General features: G+C 38.4%; 1 protein-coding gene across 1 annotated transcript in view; it reads right to left on the reverse strand.

Moving 5' to 3' along the window:
• LOC117394379 (contactin-associated protein-like 2) overlaps positions 1-18,972 on the reverse strand; it is a 545,795-nt gene that overhangs the window by 290,034 nt on the left and 236,789 nt on the right. The window contains exons 2-3 of the mRNA XM_033992589.3: positions 17,214-17,324; positions 501-694 (exon numbers count right to left, since the gene is read on the reverse strand). Coding sequence (XP_033848480.1) covers positions 501-694; positions 17,214-17,324 — 305 coding nt within the window. The remainder of the gene's footprint in view (positions 1-500; positions 695-17,213; positions 17,325-18,972) is intronic.

The following is an 18,972-nucleotide window of genomic DNA, read 5'->3' on the forward strand; positions in this document are numbered from 1 at the left end:
ATCATCCCCCATGTTCAGGTTGTGATACTCCATAACAATCACAAAAATACCATTCGTTATCAATTCTGTGTGGTTTCTGATTCCCATCATCCAGCATTTATTCAGTATAATACACAATGGCTGCATGGCTTTTAAATTAGCTTTTATTTTAAATGACAATGGTGCTAGTTAGGAACTTTAGATTTCTATACCATATTCACAATTGGTACATTTTTAACAACAGTTTGGGAGGCTGTTTATTTCAATAATCTACCACTATATTCCTGCCCATTAGTTTGAATGCACACTTTCCATGGATTTCATCTTTTCTGATTCATGGCAGGAGCCGATTCATTATGAAATATTAATACAACATTCTTTGTATATTAATAAATACAACTTATTTAGTGCACTTTCTACTTCCAAATAGTTAACACTTAGCAATTTTGGAATAATATTAATTTCAAAATGTATCCTAAAAATGTATCTAAAAAAAGCCCATGCTTTTACAGTGCGCTTACCCAAATATTGCCATCTTGATGGTATGGTTTCCAGTTCCTTCCAGTGTCGCAATAGAGAAGTCTGTACTGGGTCACCCAATCAGAGCTGCTGTATCTACCCTGCGTTGCTATGGCAGTAACTTGCTTCCTGCTCCCAAGATCCACCTGCAGCCACTGATAATGGTCACTGTCCAATGGAGACCAGCCGCCGGCACCTAGTTGGAAAAAATACAGTTACGGCTTCATGGTACTACCTGTGTGTGCAAGTTGTATATTCTGGAATTGTATCTAGGGTTGGTAACCTTGGCTCTTCCATTCCACTCCAAAACTGTGATAGCTTGAACTGAAAGAGCCTGGGCTGCTAACCCCTGAACTAGAGGTTTAAGTGTTTGTCTTAAGGTGGATCTACACTGGAAGCAAGCGATGCGAGCGAATAATTTAGAAGTGACTGGAATGTATGGGTGCGTCTACACCGACTGCGAGCGACGAGAGTGGCCAGTCTAGGTGAAGCGAGCGACTCCACGTGAATAGAAATGTGTTCTATGTCTCCTGCCAGTCGCGAGTGACTAGAGTGAAACAGACCAATCAGAAGCAGTCAGTTCCCAACCCACTCACAAAACCACATCCAGGATCAGCTTCAGCCTGATTTCCAGGGTCAGTCCCAATCCCTGCCCCAACCCCAGTTCCAGGAAAAGCCCTGCCTGCAACAGCAGGGTGGACGAGAAGGGGAAATTATGTAAATACAGTAGTTGTTTGTGTACTGTTTTGTGGGCGCTGGGTGTGTGTTGTGTTGTATTGCCGTGTGCAATGTAATGATTAGGATATGGTGTGCTGTCAGTGAGATCTGAACAGATAGCATCTTGAAAGATTATTAAAGCAGACTTGTTTACTCTGTTTTCTGACAAGATAACATGACCGCTGAGTTAAACAGTTTACCTACATCAGGTTTACTCTGTGTGATTTTTATCTGACACATTTTCTTGTGAAGCACATGAACACTTTAAGTTACGCAAACATGCATCCTAATTGTATTACTGTACCTTCAGCGCCAAAGCAGTAGCACTGTTAATGTAATTGTCTTCTATGGCATTACAAAGGAGCAATTGTAGCACACAGGCATCTTCGGTGGCATGAACCATTGGTAGCACAAAGCAATCAATAATCCTTAGTGTGGACTGGCCCATTATTTCTCTTTGATACAACTATCTGGTACAAACCATTAGATAGAAATAGAGCTTGAACTTTTTGGTTTCTATTTTTCAAATCTCTACCGCCCTTTAAATGTTAATTAGTAGTTGTTAAGCTGTCTCTGCATCCTAATAAAGAGAAAAGTACTAATTAAAGACTGTGTTTAAGATCATTTTTTGCTACAAATCAAGATTTAAAATGATGGACTTGCTATCAGTGTACACTCCGTACTGGATATTTTATGCCGAAAAGAAAATCTGTCAGACAACTGTGTTAAACGAGTGAAAATAACAAAAGCACAACGATAAACTAGGCGACTGCAGAATGAAATGCAATTAAGATCAGCAATGAGCAATTAATGTAATTTGTCATGTCTGTTTGAAATAAAAATTAAGCGAAACAGAATCAGGCTCTGTCAGGCTATGAAGGTAAAAACAAGTGTTATTTTGTAATTAACAGCTTTTTCTGAGTTTGATTAGGAAACAGAATTGGCTCAAAATAAGTTTAAAGGGACATCATGTGATCGAAAATAAAACCTGAAAACTTCAAGCCCTAGATATAAACTATCTGATCCAAAGAAATTTCAGATGGTTGTAACACATTACTATTAGGGTCTCCCATACAGTATATCACATGTAGATACTGTCCTCATAAAAGTTTACAGCACTATTTCTGCTTTCTCATAGTTGTAGTATGCAATTACCCGGGTTTGTTATGTTTATTATTATGCTTTACCATACCTTGTTATTCTTTACAGTGCTTACCTATGCTTTATCATGCTTTTATTATGCTTTATTACAGTATGCTTTTACTATGGTAAACTTTTATAAGGGAATGTGAGGTAAGGGGTTATCCTCTGACAGAAGGACAGAGAGACAGAAGTGGCATTTACACGTCACTCAGATGTGAAGATTTATTTATTTTTGTTGTATTCTCCTACTGCTCTTAATTATTTTCTGTATCTTGTAGTTGATTTTACTCTTAAAGGTATCCGTATCCACGCTTTTTGTAATTGCTCTTATTTGAAATCGTTCTTATCCATTTATCTTACTCCGTGCTCTTAATGGAATTTACTCTTATAAGCAAATATCTTTACTATAAGTTCAACTGCTCTTAGTTGAATTCGCTCTTAAATGTAATTATTTACTGTTTTCTTTATTTTGCTCTTATTTGAATGTTATCTTACTTTCTACTGATTTTACTGTACTTTATAACTGCTCTTATCTGTAAGGTGATATTGTGTAATGTGATACTTTGTAAAAACTGTAAGTCACCCTGGATAAGGGCGTCTGCTAATAAATAAATAAATAAATAAATAATAAACAAACACAAAGGAAACCGCATGACGCTACCAGCAGTGGTAGGTTATGTGTGAAGATACAACTAGTGTACAGAAAATCTAAGCAAAATACAAAAACAAAAAACAATACGCTGCAAAAGCAGCTAAAAATAAAAGCGAGCCATGAAAACTGCAGTGCTCTGCTCCTACTATAAAGGAGTTCCCACTGACGCACCCTTCCGAGCTATCATTTTAAAGTAGGGTTTAAAAATCCCTAAACTAACCCCTGTTCTTTTCAGGCACATTTAAATTACAAACCCCAATCCCGGGTTCACACTCGATGATCAGCAGTTTTAAAACATTTTAATTGTGTCTTTGTTTGCTCATTGCACACTAATATTGACTTCTTTTGTCCTGGCTGTCCACATAAGGGTGTGTCAGGGGCTAGTTTTTATAGTGAGACGCTCCACCGGGACACATCCACCAGCCAGTCAAAGAAACTCAGCCGACCGGTTCTCGTCTGCAAGTCCTTGTAAACAACACACAGCTGGCATCAAGTTACAGACAGAGTGTCTGGCTTTCTCCAGCAAAATACACATGCATGCAAGAAGCCAGTGACGGAACGTTGACTCTATTACAGGGTGGTATTCAAATGTTTTATGTATTGCAGTTTTCTTTGAAAGAGGTCCATTAAGCAAGCTTTTCAGCTGGCAAAACAGGGCACTAACAAATTGCCACCAGAACAATCCAATACCTTATTCCACCATGCATCCATTAATCACATCTGCAGTCCAACCAGATAAATGTGGAATATCATTAAAAAATCAATGCCTTTAAATCTGATCTTAAAAGCATGCATATCGTAAACTAGCTTTTTAAGAGCAATTTCAAGTCTGAACACTGCAGGATCACACTGTTGATCACTCTATTCTACTATCATCTCTTGCTGACCTGGGGATCTCTGGCACTGCTCTGGCCTGGTTCTCCTCCTACCTCTCCAACCGCACTTACCAGGTAACCTGGCGTGGCGCAACCTCCACACCTCACCCTCTCTTAACTGGAGTCCCCCAAGGGTCAGTCTTGGGTCCTCTCCTGTTCTCTCTCTACACCCGCTCCCTGGGCCCCCTCATCGCATTCTAAGGTTTCTCATACCATTTCTATGCTGATGATGCTCAGATTTTTCTCTCCTTCCCCACCTCTGACTCCACCATCTCCTCCCGTATCTCTACCTGTCTGTCTGCTATTTCCTCCTGGATGCACTCGCATCACCTCAAACTCAACCTCTCTAAATCTGACCTCCTTTTCTTTCCCTCCTCCTCCCCCTCCTCTGATCTCTCCATCTCTGTTCCTCTGGAATCTACCACACTCTCTCCCTCTTCCTCAGCTAAGAACCTTGGAGTCACCCTGGACCCCTGCCTCTCTTATTCCCAGCACATCTCCACTCTGGCACGCACTTGCAGATTCTTCTTGAGCAACATCCGAAGAATCCGACCCTTCCTCACCAACTATGCTACCCAGCTCCTGGTCCAGGCCCTGGTACTCTCCCGCCTAGACTACTGCAACTCCCTCCTGGCTGGCCTCCCTGCGTCCGCCACCCGTCCGCTCCAGCTCATCCAGAACTCTGCTGCCCGCCTGGTGTTCTCTCTGCCTCGCTTCGCCCACGCTACTCCACTACTCCGCTCGCTCCACTGGCTCCCGATCACCGCTCGCATCCAGTTCAAGACTCTTGTACTAGCCTACAGATGCCTTGACCAGTCTGCACCCAGCTACCTCCAGACCCTCATCTCTCCCTACACCCCCACTCGACCTCTCCGCTCCGCCTGCACTAGAAGACTAGCTCTACCACCGCTACGCTCCCCTGCCTCCAAAGCCCGCTCCTTCTCCACCCTTGCTCCGCAGTGGTGGAATGACCTTCCTACAGATGTCAGGACTGCCCAGTCCCTGACCACATTCCGGCGCCTCCTTAAGACTCACCTCTTCAAAGAGCACCTGTAGAACTCCTCTGTTTGTATCCTGGGACACTATCACCCTTCATGTAAATGTGCTTTATTTTGCTCTTATCAGCCCCTATTTTACTGCATTTTAATCCTGTACTTCAGAATACTGTAATCTGCCAAGTGTTTAACCTGTAGTACTTTGTATTTAATCACATCCTGATGTAACTATCACTATTTAATCATATCCTGATGTAACTATCACTATTACCTGCTGTATTATTGAATTGTGGTTTGTCAAACTTGTACTTTACTTGAACAAAAGTTATTGTATTTCTTGCTCTTATTGTATTACTTGTATTGTAACGCTTGAAATGTTTTTGCTTACGATTGTAAGTCGCCCTGGATAAGGGCGTCTGCTAAGAAATAAATAATAATAATAATAATAATAATAAAGTAGTTATGTATGATGGCTAATGAGACACTGCCCCACCCACACAATCCAGAGGGACATCAGTACTTGACAGCAGCAGGACAGTGTGAAAAGGACAACAGCTTCTTTGGAGAAGAAAGCAAAATCTCCTTTGATGTCAGTCTTTTAATCTCCAACCTGTCACCCGAACAGATGTTCGAGAGAAATATACAAAACAGAGGACGGTCAATAGATATAAAAAAAACCTTGTCCAGTGTGCCACATGGGAGAAGTAAGGGAGACAGAGGAGTATTTAGCACGCTGCTGTCCTACTGTATAATACATTTCAGTCAGCTGTTGTAGAATAATTTAGGATGCTGAAATTGGTTCACCTTCATGAAATTAAATTTTTTGACCAGTGCTGGTAGCTGGTGTAAAGCAGGTCCAACAAAACTCAGAGTGTCCTCAAAAAGGATCACAACAGTATTGGACTTCTTACATGTCACTACTGGGAGTTGTGTTCTGTTGATATTTAAGGATACATCAAATTACCCATCTAATAGAAAGGTAGATTATTCATCTTTTGTCTTTCTTACACTTTGAATGTGCAATATTGGATAAAGGCATCTGCCAAATAAATAAATAAATAAATAAATAAATAAATACATAAATAATAATAATTTGAATATCAATATTAATGTAGTGTGCAAGGTATATTTGTATTTGGACTAGTTTAAATACAAATATACAAGGGAAGTAATGTTAAAACTTTACAATGCATTAGTAAGACCTCATCTAGAATATTGTGTTCAGTTCTGGTCACCTCGTTACAAAAAGGATATTGCTGCTCTAGAAAGAGTGCAAAGAAGAGCAACCAGAATTATCCCAGGTTTAAAAGGCATGTTGTATGTAGACAGGCTAAAATAATTTAATCTATTCAGTCTTGAACAAAGAAGACTATGCAGTGATCTGATTCAAGCATTCAAAATTCTAAAAGGTATTGACAATGTCAACACAGGGGACTTCTTTGACCTGAAAAAAGAAACAAGGACCAGGGGTCACAAATGGAGATTAGATAAAGGGGCATTCAGAACAGAAAATAGGAGGCACTTTTTTACACAGAGAATTGTGAGGGTCTGGAACCAACTCCCCAGTAATGTTGTTGAAGCTGACACCCTGGGATCCTTCAAGAAGCTGCTTGATGAGATTCTGGGATCAATAAGCTACTAACAACCAAACGAGCAAGATGGGCCGAATGACCTCCTCTCGTTTGTAAACTTTCTTATGTTCTTATGTTGTTAAATTGTAATAATAAAATACCTTGTTTTGAATTTGTGTCATGTAGAACCCGACCTTTATCAAAATAACAACGTTTCTAGTGAATACAAAGGAACAGTTTTATTAGAAATAAAACTAAATTAAAGGAAAAATTAAAAGGTGCAACAACTAAACTAAAATAACACAGAAAGGAAGAATGAACTAAACTAAACAGTACAGAAAAGGTAGTTTAAACAACGACACCCCACTCCCGCTGGTTGATCAGCGATCCAACGTAATTTATGGGAGATTCCCTTAAGGTTACAACTGCATTCCTGACAGCTATTTAAGACGAAGGTTAGTCTTAACAGGGGTATCGTTAGTAACACAAATATTTACTTTTGTTAATATTTGATAATCAAAGCATCATTAAGCCAGTCTCAATATGTATAATTTTGGTTCAGAAGGCAATTCTCACTCTTGCGAAATAAAGACGCTCTTTGCGTCCAGACAACCTATCGAGAATTATCTATAATCAAAACAGATAAATTTGGATTCTAGCCTTAAACGCAGAATGATAATTGCCTTATGAAACTCTCATCAATTTGTATAAATCACATACAAACAAATACTATAGTGTTCATTAACTCAAAGTATGAATTGAAAGCAATAATACTTTTCTTACATTCCACTTAAAACAAAACATTAATTTTACTTTAAGGTCTGCTTATTCTCGAATTCATAAGAAGATTAAAACACTACTCATTGAATACTTAACGGACGTGCACTGCCTCATCCAGCTGATCCGTGTCTTCAACAATACAGGCACTCAAAGCCTCTTCTGAGGGCAAGGACAAGTCCAGGTTCTGGGAGTTTGCCTTCCTCGCGTTTCGTTTCCACTTCAGGGTACAAAGAAATTTGTTTGCAAAGAACTAGAGTCATTAACTATTTAGGTATTCCACTGAAACAGCAATTCCTCCACCAATATGTGCACTCTTCATCCGGTTATGTCTGGGATATTCCACTGCAAACTCCGGCACTGCTAGCTCAATACATTTAATATATTTCAATTTATGTCGACTTCAAATGTTCATCCAACTCTTTCTCCAGTGATCAATCAGGGCTAAGTTAGAGATTTGATTACAAGTACTTTTATGATTTTAGACGTCTTACACATTATCTCGTATTAGAGTGTATTAGAGTGTCTGAAAACGGTATCTCTGTTCCAGCTGATCTCAGGCTGGATCTCCGGATTATCACAGTTCAAAGACTGGTTTGTGTATCAGAACCTTGGATTTCATGTTGGAGCGCTGTTTGAGTGTCACGCTCATACTTTTGTAATGTTCTCTTTACCACTGTGATTGGATAGTTTGGTTATTTTGGGCGGTGCCTGAGTCCACGTGGAGTGTTTCATTGGTTGTTCTCGTTCCGACGCTGCCCCTTGTTCTCCATTGGTCCGCTATTCCGCCCCCTGTCGGCTGGATTTATGAGATGGACTGGTTCCTGTCTTAGGTGTCAAAGCACCCAAAACTGTCTGGCTTGCAATGCCAAAGGAGTCATTCAGCAATCGTGAAGATAATCCATTTGTTCAGCAGTTAGTTTATGACTCTTTTTAAAAAAAAATATTTATCAGTGGGGGAGTTTGTGACCAAAAACCAAGAAGACACAGAGAATGGTTTAAGATTATATTTCAATTATGTTACTTTCATACACAGAATGATATTATGACCTACTCTGACGCTACAATAATAATAATAATAATATTCCATCCATTATCATTAACTGCTTACTCCTTTACAGGGTCGCGGTGAGCCGGAGCCTGACCCAGCATACACAGGGCGCAAGGCAAGACTACACCCTGGACGGGACGCCAGTCCATCGCAGGGCACCACACACACAAAGGGCAATTTAGAGTGACCAATCAACCTGGACAGCATGTCTTTGGACTGTGGGAGGAAACCGGAGTACCCGGAGAAAACCCACGCGAACACGGGGAGAACATGCAAACTCCACACAGACAGTACCGTAGGCCGGATTTGAACCTAGGACCCTGGTGCTGTGAGTCAGCAGCGCTAACCACTACGCCACCGTGCCACCCTTCCTCACCAACTATGCTACCCAGCTCCTGGTCCAGGCCCTGGTACTCTCCCGCCTAGACTACTGCAACTCCCTCCTGGCTGGCCTCCCTGCGTCCGCCACCCGTCCGCTCCAGCTCATCCAGAACTCTGCTGCCCGCCTGGTGTTCTCTCTGCCTCGCTTCGCCCACGCTACTCCACTACTCCACTCGCTCCACTGGCTCCCGATAACCGCTCAGATCCAGTTCAAGACTCTTGTACTAGCCTACAGATGCCTTGACCAGACTGCACCCAGCTACCTCCAGACCCTCATCTCTCCCTACACCCCCACTCGAGCTCTCCGCTCCGCCTGCACTAGAAGACTAGCTCTACCACCGCTACGCTCCCCTGCCTCCAGAGCCTGCTCCTTCTCCACCCTTGCTCCGCAGTGGTGGAATGACCTTCCTACAGATGTCAGGACTGCCCAGTCCCTGACCACATTCCGGCGCCTCCTTAAGACTCACCTCTTCAAACAGCACCTGTAGAACTCCTCTGTTTGTATCCTGGGACACTATCACCCTTCATGTAAATGTGCTTTATTTTGCTCTTATCTGCCCCCTATTTTACTGCATTTAATTCTGTACTTCAGAATACTGTAATCTGCCAAGTGTTTAACCTGTAGTGCTTTGTATTTAATCATACCCTGATGTAACTATCACTATTTAATCATATCCTGATGTCACTATCACTATTATCTGCTGTATTATTGAATTGTGGTTTGTCACACTTGTACTTTGCTTGAACAAAAGTTACTGTATTTCTTGCTCTTATTGTATTACTTGTATTGTAACACTTGAAATGTATTTGCTTACGATTATAAGTCGCCCTGGATAAGGGCGTCTGCTAAGAAATAAATAATAATAATAATAATAATAATAATAATAATAATAATAATAATAATAATAATAATAATAATATACTGTAACTATATTGGAACTACAACCCTAAGGGGATCCCAGTGACACAGTCAATTTGGATTTAATTTTCATCACCACACTGAGATGCACACATTTCTAATCTCTTTCATTTTTGTAACTTAAAAAGTAAACCTCCTCAACATTCAAAGTTGTTTACAAACGCCTAGAAAAGTAGGTGTAGCAATGCAATAGTGTAGTGCGATGAGGAGAAATAGTTCCTGACAGTTTTGGCTCCCTAATCCGCAGGAGCACCAGAGCCAATGCAAACTCCATCCAGAATCCATAGCGCAACCTGTACTCCCCTGACTGTATGACTCACCCTGTGGCCGTGATTATACCAGGTGAGCCACTCTGGGACACCAGTAATTCTTATTCTATACTATGCTGTACATACTTTTTATATGTATCATTGTCATCAACCTTTTCAACATACTGATAGCTCTACTTTTGAATTTAATCTAATTGTGTTTGTTCTTTCAAGTAGTGTCTCTTTTTTGCTTTTGGTCAGGTATAAAAGCCACAGAAAACTGATGCAAGCCTGACACAAATTAGAAAATGCACTTATCACTACCAGCAATGATGAGATCATTTAAATCAGAAATGGCTTTGTATCAAGAGCAAATACATATTTTTTGGCCGCAGGGACAACTTCACAAAGCATATCCCTCTATTAACTGATGACTCATGTGACCTTCAAGACGAATCTATTTTAATTAACCTCTTATCTGAGGTGTTATTGACTTTACTTGGGAGATAGAACTTCAAGAAACAGAACCTAATAAAGTGCTGGGTTAATAAATCAGAACGGTTTCCTTTAGAACTACAGCTGATTTTCATGAACTCTTACTATGGAATCTGGAATTTGAAGCATCATAGAAACTTATTTTTTGTCTCCGTCACCTCTTTTTAATCACTGTATGCTTGTGTAAAATATACAAAACTAGAAACAAAGATCTAATATACTTTAGGGCGGGAGGACTTTTTTATATATACTGTGGCAATGTGCCCCGCCCCTGTGTGCATTTCTGTGTTATATGTTGCGTGTGATGTGTTAATGTTGGTGTATAGATATTGCTGCACAGGATATGAATGGGTGTGTGCAGCACAAGTTATTTAAAATGTATAATTGTATTTAGGCACGGGGATTGCACTTCACTTCACATGCATTTAAAGTACTTTAATATGCGAACACAGGGTTTTCACAGATTAGTTCATGTGCTGGGATTCAAGTGAATAATTCATTGGTAATTGAATCCCAGCACAATTGTATATATAGATGCACATTTCATTCACTCGGGGTTGTGTGTTCAGGGCGAAGGAACGGGAGAGAGTGAGGAGATAATTCAAGTATAAAAAGCAATTGCTACGTGGTACGTGTTTGTTTAGTGTTTGTCCCTGTTTGTTAGTGTCTGTTCGTTTTGTTTGTCTGTTTATTTTGGCTAAAGTGCCATGTCCTGAATTTTGTTCAAACCTTTTTATTTATAATAAACTGTGCAACAGCGCTTTCATTCATTATTTTCACTTGCAGTGCTGTGTGTTCATTTCTGGTCTGAGGTCATCACTAAAGCCAGCCTGTCACAATACTCAAGAAAGAATAAATGTTCGGGTAGAAATTGGGTTTTATTTAGAAAGAAATAAACAAATGCTTAAGCACAAAGTGTTGACAACAAAGTTGCCATCAACAGTTTAAATCCCCAACGTGTGTATATTTCCACACATTGGGGTATGCAAACTTTTGACGACATCTATCTCTCTCCCCTCTGTCTCTCTGTTTACTGTATATGGAGGCATTTCTCTGTTCCAATCAAGTTTTATTTTGTAGTGGAGTTGCAAGTATAATTGCACACAGAACATACGGGAAAACTAAACAACTTTACTCCATGCTGTATTACAAAGAGAAACGACCGACTGTTACATCTAAATGCTCTTGGCTTAAACACACACTCATAAAACAAATAACTGGGAAGAAAAGTGTGCAAAAAAAGCAAAAACCTTAAAGCTATATTGCTGTAATTTTGAAAAATCTAATATATAATATTATATATTACACTAAGAAGCCACATTTTTCTAAAAGGTAAATCAGCTTACCATCACCGGCGCCTGTTCTGCTCTCTTGCATTTCAATCAGAGACAACTGCGCACGCATAGTCAGTATTAGATATTTAACAATATTCAACACAAGGCTTGAATTAGATTTTAACCTCTAGAGCCTGTCTAATTTCCTTTCCCCTTTGCCAAGTTATTACAGTTTGAAATTCAAACTTCTGTGTTGCTGTCAGGTAATATTTCTCAGACGATAATAAAATATGTTATTAAAATATCCAGCATGCAAGAGTAAACAGCAAGGTATTTATTTTTTTGCTTGAACTAAAAAATGTTCAGCTGCTGAACTGTCTCAATTAAGTGGATAATATTTACTGCAGACTTTTTAACTCTTATGTGTCAATTATTTGTTACAAAGTCCACCAAAGAAGTGCAATATAAACTGCCAATATATGAGCTAGGAGCAGACTTAAATTAGTATAACAGACATTCCTGGGTTTAATATTGTTCAGACTGATTCACAGCAAGGGTTCAATTTTACATTGCTACACTTCACTTGCAGGAAATAAGGCCTTTGGCGCTGTCAAAGATCAAAATGTATTCTCAGTCTGCGGTCTTGTTTATTTAATGCTCTTTAAATATTTGTAAATAATAAAAAAAAAATCTATAGCTTTTAAAAACCACAACCTGTACCTTTTTATTTACATTTTTATTTGTATTTTTTATAAACATTCTCTTAGTTTAAATGAGCTTTAAAAAACAGTCCTCTACAAAACATTCCTTACAAACATTTTATGAATGTGGCCCATTTTAAAACTGTCCATAAACTGACTAAAATCTGTATATTGAAAAACAAAAACGTGCCACTAATCATCATGTAAAGTGAGTGTGAACTGCTTCATTAAATCGATTTTATTGTTTAATTGCTAGGGACAGCGATTCAATCCTGAGAGCATCTAAACAACATGGCATGAAATCATATTGCTTGAAAATGTATAAGAGAACCCAAACAAACAAATAAAGCAAATCAGCAAGCTGCATATGACTGATGGATGGAGAGGATCATCACAGGAAGTAATTCCCGCTCCCATGCGTGTGCTTTTGGTAACTAGCAAGTAAAACTAAAAATTCATTAAGCGAGACAGGTAATGCAATTCAGGTGGCAACCCTAACTGACACTGACAGTCTGGCTGTTGTAGTTTATGTTGTAGTAGCCTGTACTTTAGCTAGATTGGTTTTTCTGGGGTACAGCAACTGTGATATTGAACAATCTGTTTTGGAAGAATATAGATCTGCTTCAAAACCTGTTCTTCTTTGAGCTGCTACAGCCGAGAAAACTGAGCTTTGCTTATTTATTTTTTTTGTCTTTTGTACCATTAATTGTTTGGCAATTTGAAGTCTAACAGCGTACAAGGAAAGCAGATGTTTCACAGACTGGTTTACCTGGAAAATAAGTACATCAGGCAAAAAAAGCCCCAAAACTATGAAATAAACTTAACAAACAAATGCTGTAGGAGCTTCTAGTATTTGGGTTGCAATGTGGTCAATGTAAATTACCGTACCTGTGATTATAACTACTTAAGTACAACATTACACTCACTGTCCCATTTCAGACTGTATCCTTTATATATACCATGAAAAAATCCATTGGACCAGATTACAGTATATTCTGTGTACCATTGAATTTAATTTGGTGGGTATGGCAGGTATTGTGCAAAAACGTCCTTTGTGTGTGTATAAAAAGTAGGCTGACAGCAAGTATTGAATATGTATAACACATACAGAACATTGGGCTATAAGTCTTACCGGTATATTAAGTATTCAGTCTGTCAAATTCCTTTTCCCCTTTGCCAACCTCCATCCCCTGAATGGTTTTCTGCCTCATATTCTCATTAGTTTCCCACTTGTTTTCTATCTCTTTTTTCATTTATTCATCAAACAGCACAGTAGGTAACTTTCTATTGTTGAGGCCAAACAGGTTTTCTCTCAAGTGGGATTCGACCTTACCCTCCACCAAAGCTCATGGAGTTGATATCTTACATATGAACTTTAGCTTAGCAGAGTTCATAGTTTCTACTGCTGGAGTGCACTTTAGTCTAGGTAGAGACACTATAAATGCAGTTCAAGTAGTAACATCTACCTAAAACCTTAATGACAATAATGGACCTATGAATAGAGAGCAATAGTAATTAACTGTATTTTCAAAGGCAAAGAGCATTTATGAATCGCTATAATGTTATATTTAGTAGTATAGTCAAACCTTTTAATACACACATATTTGCTTTCTATTAGACACAGTTATTATAAATAATCCAAAATAGTATCATTGCCATGACATGTAAGACCATGCAAGACTGCAACAAGGTCAAAATTGGAAAGTAAATTCATCTTGGATCAGGACTGATTACAGTACTTGCTTGTTATTTTACAACATTTATAATCTCTCTCAAACCACCAGTCAATATCACCAAGGATAGATATACTGCTAGGAACAGGAAGTAATTTGTAATTTGTAAGATGTCAAGACTTTATGTAAAAACCCATATATAAAGACATTTGAATGTTTGCAGGGCTATTTCTTTTAATTTCATTTGTTCATATTCCTTGCAGTGTTCTCACATTATGGATGAACACACATTTTTTTCAAAAATTAAAATTAAAATAAAAACCTCTGAAAAACAGGCATAACTTGTTTGCTCGTTGCTGATGAGCACAATGCCCCCAAACAGTAACAGTACTTTTTTAAAAATATGAATTAGATTCTGTATAAAACTATACAAGATACAGAGAAGCATGGGGCTTGAAATGTACAGTTTCTTCCCATGTCAAGTGGGAGGACCTGTCTGATTGTGAAAAATCAAAGTATTATTTAATTGTAATTCTGAGCCACAGGAATGAAATAAATCTCATCAGTTCTACAACTAGGGAATAGTTGGTGAAACATGAATTGCCACCTGTCACATTACAGAGATGAAGTGTAACCAAAATGCAATGAATACTGTCATAAACTGACAAGCAACACAAGAGGCACTTCCTCGTGATAATGGTTCATTTACAGAAATTATGAATCAATATAAAACTGAAACAATATAATTTTGATAACTTTAAATCAGCTAAAGTGGAAAGAGGCACACCTGAGAGTGTGTCAATAACAAGGTGTTCCTCTTACACAATATGTTTTTGTAAAATTTTAAATTCAATGTCGTTCTGTGTAGGTATTGACAAACTCTAATATCCCCTGTCTGTAAAGACCTGGGCAGTCTTTCTCATATTTTTTATGGAAATTTAATAAAAATCATATCTTTTTTGAAGTGCCCCAACAGATATCTGTGTTTACTACAGGCTATCTTCACTGTAATGAACCCTTCTTATAACGAACACTCATTTTTAACGATCCCAACAGCAAGAACCGATCTTTTTCAATGCGAATTAGCCCGATTAAAATGATCACGTACATGATCGACCCGAATACAACGATCTCAGTACTGGCTAACATTGAACTTTCTCCAGTGTCAATTGTGTTATTCTCTCAGTGAAAACAAAGACCATGGTTGACTAATTCAAAGATAACGCTATTTCAAAGATGACCTATTGTAGTACGAATCATGACGAATGTAATCGTTGCCTGTCCGTCATCTCCACACAAACTGCAACCAGGCAACGGGCGTGAGGAGCAATCTACGCTGGATAGTTTTTTCAAGAGAAAGGACATGTAATTACTGTATTTAGCATTTCCTTTTTCATTTATTTACTGTTTTCTTTTAAACATACCTGTAGCAGGGTGATTGCCCAGCACAGGGGGACATTAGTGTTGGTATAATTTATATGTGGAAACGGGTTTGTTTTGTGTACTTTTTGGAGTTATCTTTGATCCAATTGAGACTTGCTGCCTGTCTGTCTTGTATTGTGTCCTCTGTGCGTTACCATTGTTGGTAGCATCACATGACCCGTTTATTTACTTTCTGTTTTGTGTTTAATACATCCTGTGCGCCTGTGCCGACATTTCAACACCAACTCCCATGTCTCTCTGTCTTGCAATGTGGTTACCCACACATGTGACACGAGTACCTTGTCACAATACCGTTTAAATGTTGATCAATGTGAAGGAATCTTCATAAAAGTACTATATATTGATGTTCAATTCAAATTTGCAGTTTTGTCATTATTCTGATACAGAAATATGCCAAATCCTATTATAATGAACACCCTGATATAACGAACATTTCTCCAGGTCCCATGGGGGTTCGTTATAGTGAAGTTAGCCTGTATTTATATTGTAGCGTGCATGGGGGAAGGCAGCAGCAGGGCTGGCAGGTGACACAATCACACACAAAGCCCGATATACGCTCCTTGCAAAGAAGCCGGCACTTCTGTACAGTGGTAGCGCCGCTATTCTTTAGTGCGAGAGGTCCTGGATTCGCACCCGCCCTCTGCCTGTGTGTGGATTGCCTCGCCCTGTGTGATGCACCTGCCTGCATTAACCGAGATCTCTACAATATTAATAAATACATATTCCCGTCAAACAGGATTGTATTCTTGTAGGTCTAGTTATTTCAAGAGGTTGTATTTTAGCTACAACTACAATTACACTGCAAGAAATATGTTGCGTTTGCTAATCAAATTTTGCAATGAAACTGAGAAGTACAGCGTGACAGGCAGGACTTTCCAGTTCAGCTGTATTTATTTATTTTTAGTTTAAAGAAGCTTTTTATTTTTGTATGGTACAGTGTACTGTATGAGATTCCATCGACTTTTTGAAGATGTTTTTGTACAAATAGAATATATACATATATTATTATTGTTTGGTATGTATTTGAATGAATTGTGTATGTATTTGCAAACTGGTGGAATACAACAAATACAAAGCTATCTTTTCCACCATTGAACAATGAATTGTATTTTAATTTGATTGCATAGTGCTGTCCTTCTGTACCATTTCCCATTCAAATAATCATCCATGATATACACTGCTAACCACATTGCATCAGAAAGGAACTTAATGGGCCCAAGAAAGGTTTTATAAATATACACTGATCAAAATAACCAGAGCTTGCTGATGTTCCATTGCCTTTATATACTCTATTGTTTGCTGAAAAGTCAATGTGTGCTGTCCCTTTTCTCAACCAGAAGTAAAATATCATGAACTATGACATAACTTACATCTCTAATGGCTATGATACATTGCAGGAATATACATTTTTAATTTTTTTCTCAAAAAGCATGTCATGCTTTCCTTCTGACTCTAACAAGGACATTAAAACCAGTAGAACAAACCCTAGCACTAAGATTGATTTAACCATATGTGAAGGTGTGGGACTTTTTATAGATGAACATCCTTGAAATTGAAGTTTGTGAAATGCTGCAAAAAAGAAGTGTTTATTTAACTGTTATAATGAGAATGAATGCATTGAAATGCATGGCTTTTTTAAACTCTCATTCCAATCACAGCTTTCACAGGAGATCTGAAGTGAATCTCAGGTCAGAATGATTTACGGGTTTATTATTCGAGATGAGTTGAGCATTTGTTTTGCAGAGGAATATTAGGTTTTACTGCTGCATTGATGGCTCTGAAAGATGAATTGGCTCTTACCTCCTCTTCTGTTTAGTTTTGCATACCCCGGGGCGTAACTGCCAGCCAACATAGAAGAACTCGTAAAGGAGTTGTGGGAAAGCGGTGTGGACAATTGTTCATCACATTTCTCTGAAAAAAAAAAACACAAGAAAATACAGCTAATGAGATGCTAGAAGTACAAAGAAACGAGTATCCACATTGATATACATAATATGGTTACCATGCTTTTAATAAAATACTATTTGTTTCTGGCTATGAAGCAAATGTGTTTGTATAAGCAAATTCTAAGCACCTTAGTCCTTGTTTGACAACATTTTCCAAGCAAACAGTGCAAGCATTTTAGAAAATTCTGTTTGTTGAAACCTGTTTAGGTTATACCCCATCTTGATATATGTGTGACTGCACTAGTGAGTGTTGTAGTGCAGGTGGTTTGCCTCCTAAAGACACCCTCTCAATGTAAGCCTATGTAAAGACCATGGCTAAGGAGGTGTTACCCTCGTCCATTGTGGCAACTCCTAAAACAAAAGGGGGGCAACTACGACAACTGATAATCCATATTTGTATCTAGTCACACCAACAATATAACCTAATTAAACAGACATCAAAGCATGTAACTACCTTAGATAAATCTATGTGCATAATAAATACTTATCGGATTTAGGTGTTAGTGAATAAAATCATCATGTATTTTATTGAATTAATCTCTTGGCACTTTCCTAAAAAAACATTCTGAAGCCTGGTGGCCATGATGTTGGCCAATTTTAGCTGTCAGTACCTTGTGCGGTCAACACAGGTGCAGATCCTGGGGTGGATGAGGGGGACAAGTCACCCAAGTCACCCCCCCCCCCTTACACAACCCCTTAACAATCTTTTTAAATAGTTTTATGATTCAGAATACCTTTGAAAATTATGTATAACTTGTTTTCTTGGGACTGGAATGCACCAGATTCTCCACCCCTCCTGATTTTACACTATGAACTGGTCCTGTGAACGTTACACGCATCATTGCTTGCACGCATGTTATTGCTTAAGTTGATGTGTACAATAATGGTTTTGATTTTAGAAATGGATATTCATTTTTTTTGGAAGCCACCTGCAAAAAAAAAATAGAGTGGAAGAACTAGATCAATGAAATGAATGAAAGGGCCACATGTGTGGCCCTAAACAACCCTGAGGGCCCCCAGACCCTACAACACACCCAAATGCCAGAAACCGCAAATTAAAATGCATAGATAAAGAAATAATCCCAAATACATTCACTGACTAAAATATTAGCAATGTTACCATTTCAATTGAATAACAAAAAATATAATGTTCAGTTCCTACCATTAATGTGAGACCACATTAATGGGAGACCACATTAATGGGAGACCATAGTTTCCACCTGCTTTATGAAGTCAAGCATAACAAGTGCATCGTACCTCAGCAGAGAGATTTCCATCAGACAGTCTGTTGCTAATTTTTTGCTTATTTATTCCACTGCACTCACCACTTTTTGAAGCAGCTAGTGTGTTTGACTCTCCGACACCATTTATATGGCAAGCCATATTATCATTTAGAGATATCTCAAATTTGCATTTTAAGATAACTTGAAATATTTAAAGATTTATCTAAATCATTTCGAGATCTCTTCAATTGAATTACAGATATCTTTAATTATGCATTTTTTAAAGCTATCTAAAATTAATTTTAAGATATCTGTAAATCAATTAGAGATATATGTAAATCAATTACAGATATCTAAAAATGAAATAAAGATATCTCAAATTGATTTACA

This window comes from Acipenser ruthenus, chromosome 3 (genome assembly GCF_902713425.1).
Source record: "Acipenser ruthenus chromosome 3, fAciRut3.2 maternal haplotype, whole genome shotgun sequence".
NCBI lineage: Eukaryota > Metazoa > Chordata > Actinopteri > Acipenseriformes > Acipenseridae > Acipenser > Acipenser ruthenus.